Source organism: Carlito syrichta, unplaced genomic scaffold (assembly GCF_000164805.1).
Source record: "Carlito syrichta isolate Samal-C Ts95f unplaced genomic scaffold, Tarsius_syrichta-2.0.1 Scaffold85555, whole genome shotgun sequence".
NCBI classification, from domain to species: domain Eukaryota; kingdom Metazoa; phylum Chordata; class Mammalia; order Primates; family Tarsiidae; genus Carlito; species Carlito syrichta.
The window spans coordinates 1,600-2,800 of NW_007029651.1; the positions used below are offsets into that span (position 1 = coordinate 1,600).

Consider the following 1,201-nt stretch of genomic DNA (forward strand, 5'->3'; position numbering starts at 1 on the left):
CACCAGCCCCAGACCCGCGCCCTGGGGTCCCTGGCTCCAAGCACGCCTGGGCACACAGCCGCCGCCCAGAAGCTCCTGAGCCTGAGGGCCGAGGCCGCAGGCCCGCCCGGCACCTCCATCGTGCTGCCACGGGCCTTTCACAAGCTCAGCCTGGCCACGAGGACCGCCCACCTCCCGACCGCCAGTGCACCTCGAGCCCTGGCCCACCCTCTGCCGGCTGGAACGCCCACGGGCTGCCGCGAGAGCCATGGGTGGGCTGGAGCCGCGCTCTGGCTCCCAGCCCCAGCCCCAGCCCCGGGTGTGCACGCGTGAAGCCACCCTGGCCCCCGCGGGTGAACCCACACACACATTCATTTTGTAAAAATAAAGTTTTTAACGTGTTTTCTGTGGTGGCCGCAGGTCCAGGGGAGGGGGGGGACACAGGTCCCTCGCTGTCCTGCCGCAAGCGAGCCCAGGAGGGGCCGGGACGCTTCCGAGCATCACGTGAAGGGCTGGGAGTCCCAGAGCCACAGGGAGCCAGGAGCAGGGGCGAGGCTGGGGGCCCAGACGCACCCAGAGCAGGGCGAGTCCTGGAGGTGGCAGTCGCCGTCCGTCTTGAGGGCCTGGGCACAAGCCAGGCAGGGTGAGGACAGCCTGACGTCCACCCCGCGGGGGGAGGGGCTGGACCCCAGTGCAGCGCGGACAGGTGGCTCCCTCGTGCCTGGAGGTCACGGCGTGGACAGTGGCCCTGACTGCAGAGGCTGGACGGCCTGGCCACAAAGAGCTACCAAACCCTCAGCCCGGGCCTGGGTGGGGTGGACGAGGCCCAGGGCAGCCCTAGCCAGGCACCATGGCCTCCAGGCAGCCCTCACCAGGGAAGCTGGGCTTCCCGCCCACAGTGCCTGGCCTCTGAGGGAAACAGGCGCCCTCGGGGCCAGGGTGTCCCGGCGAGACCCGGCTTCCCAGGCAGGGTGTGGGAGCCCAAAGCCCTGGGGATGGGCCAAGAGGGCGGGCAGGGCCATCACGGGGGCAGGAGTCTCCGAGTGAGGGTCCCTTCTGGGGCCGGGGAGCCTCACCGGTGCTATTGCACAAGCCGGTAGGTGATGTACCTGCCGGCGGTCTCGCTGGGTCGGATGATCTTCACCACCTGGGGGACAGCGGACTCAGCGGCTGGCACCGGGGGGGCTCTCAGGCCCCCCAGGGTGGGGGGACTGGGGTGCAG

The 1,201-nt window shown here is 70.5% G+C and overlaps 1 protein-coding gene across 1 annotated transcript in view; it reads right to left on the reverse strand.

Annotated features, from left to right (window-relative positions):
* Positions 1-349: 349 nt before the first annotated feature.
* Positions 350-1,201, reverse strand: part of POLR2E (RNA polymerase II subunit E) — a 5,149-nt gene continuing 4,297 nt past the window's right edge. The window contains exons 5-6 of the mRNA XM_021711753.1: positions 1,056-1,149; positions 350-602 (exon numbers count right to left, since the gene is read on the reverse strand). Of these exons, the coding sequence (XP_021567428.1) occupies positions 1,061-1,149 (89 nt within the window). The 3' untranslated portion in view covers positions 350-602; positions 1,056-1,060. The remainder of the gene's footprint in view (positions 603-1,055; positions 1,150-1,201) is intronic.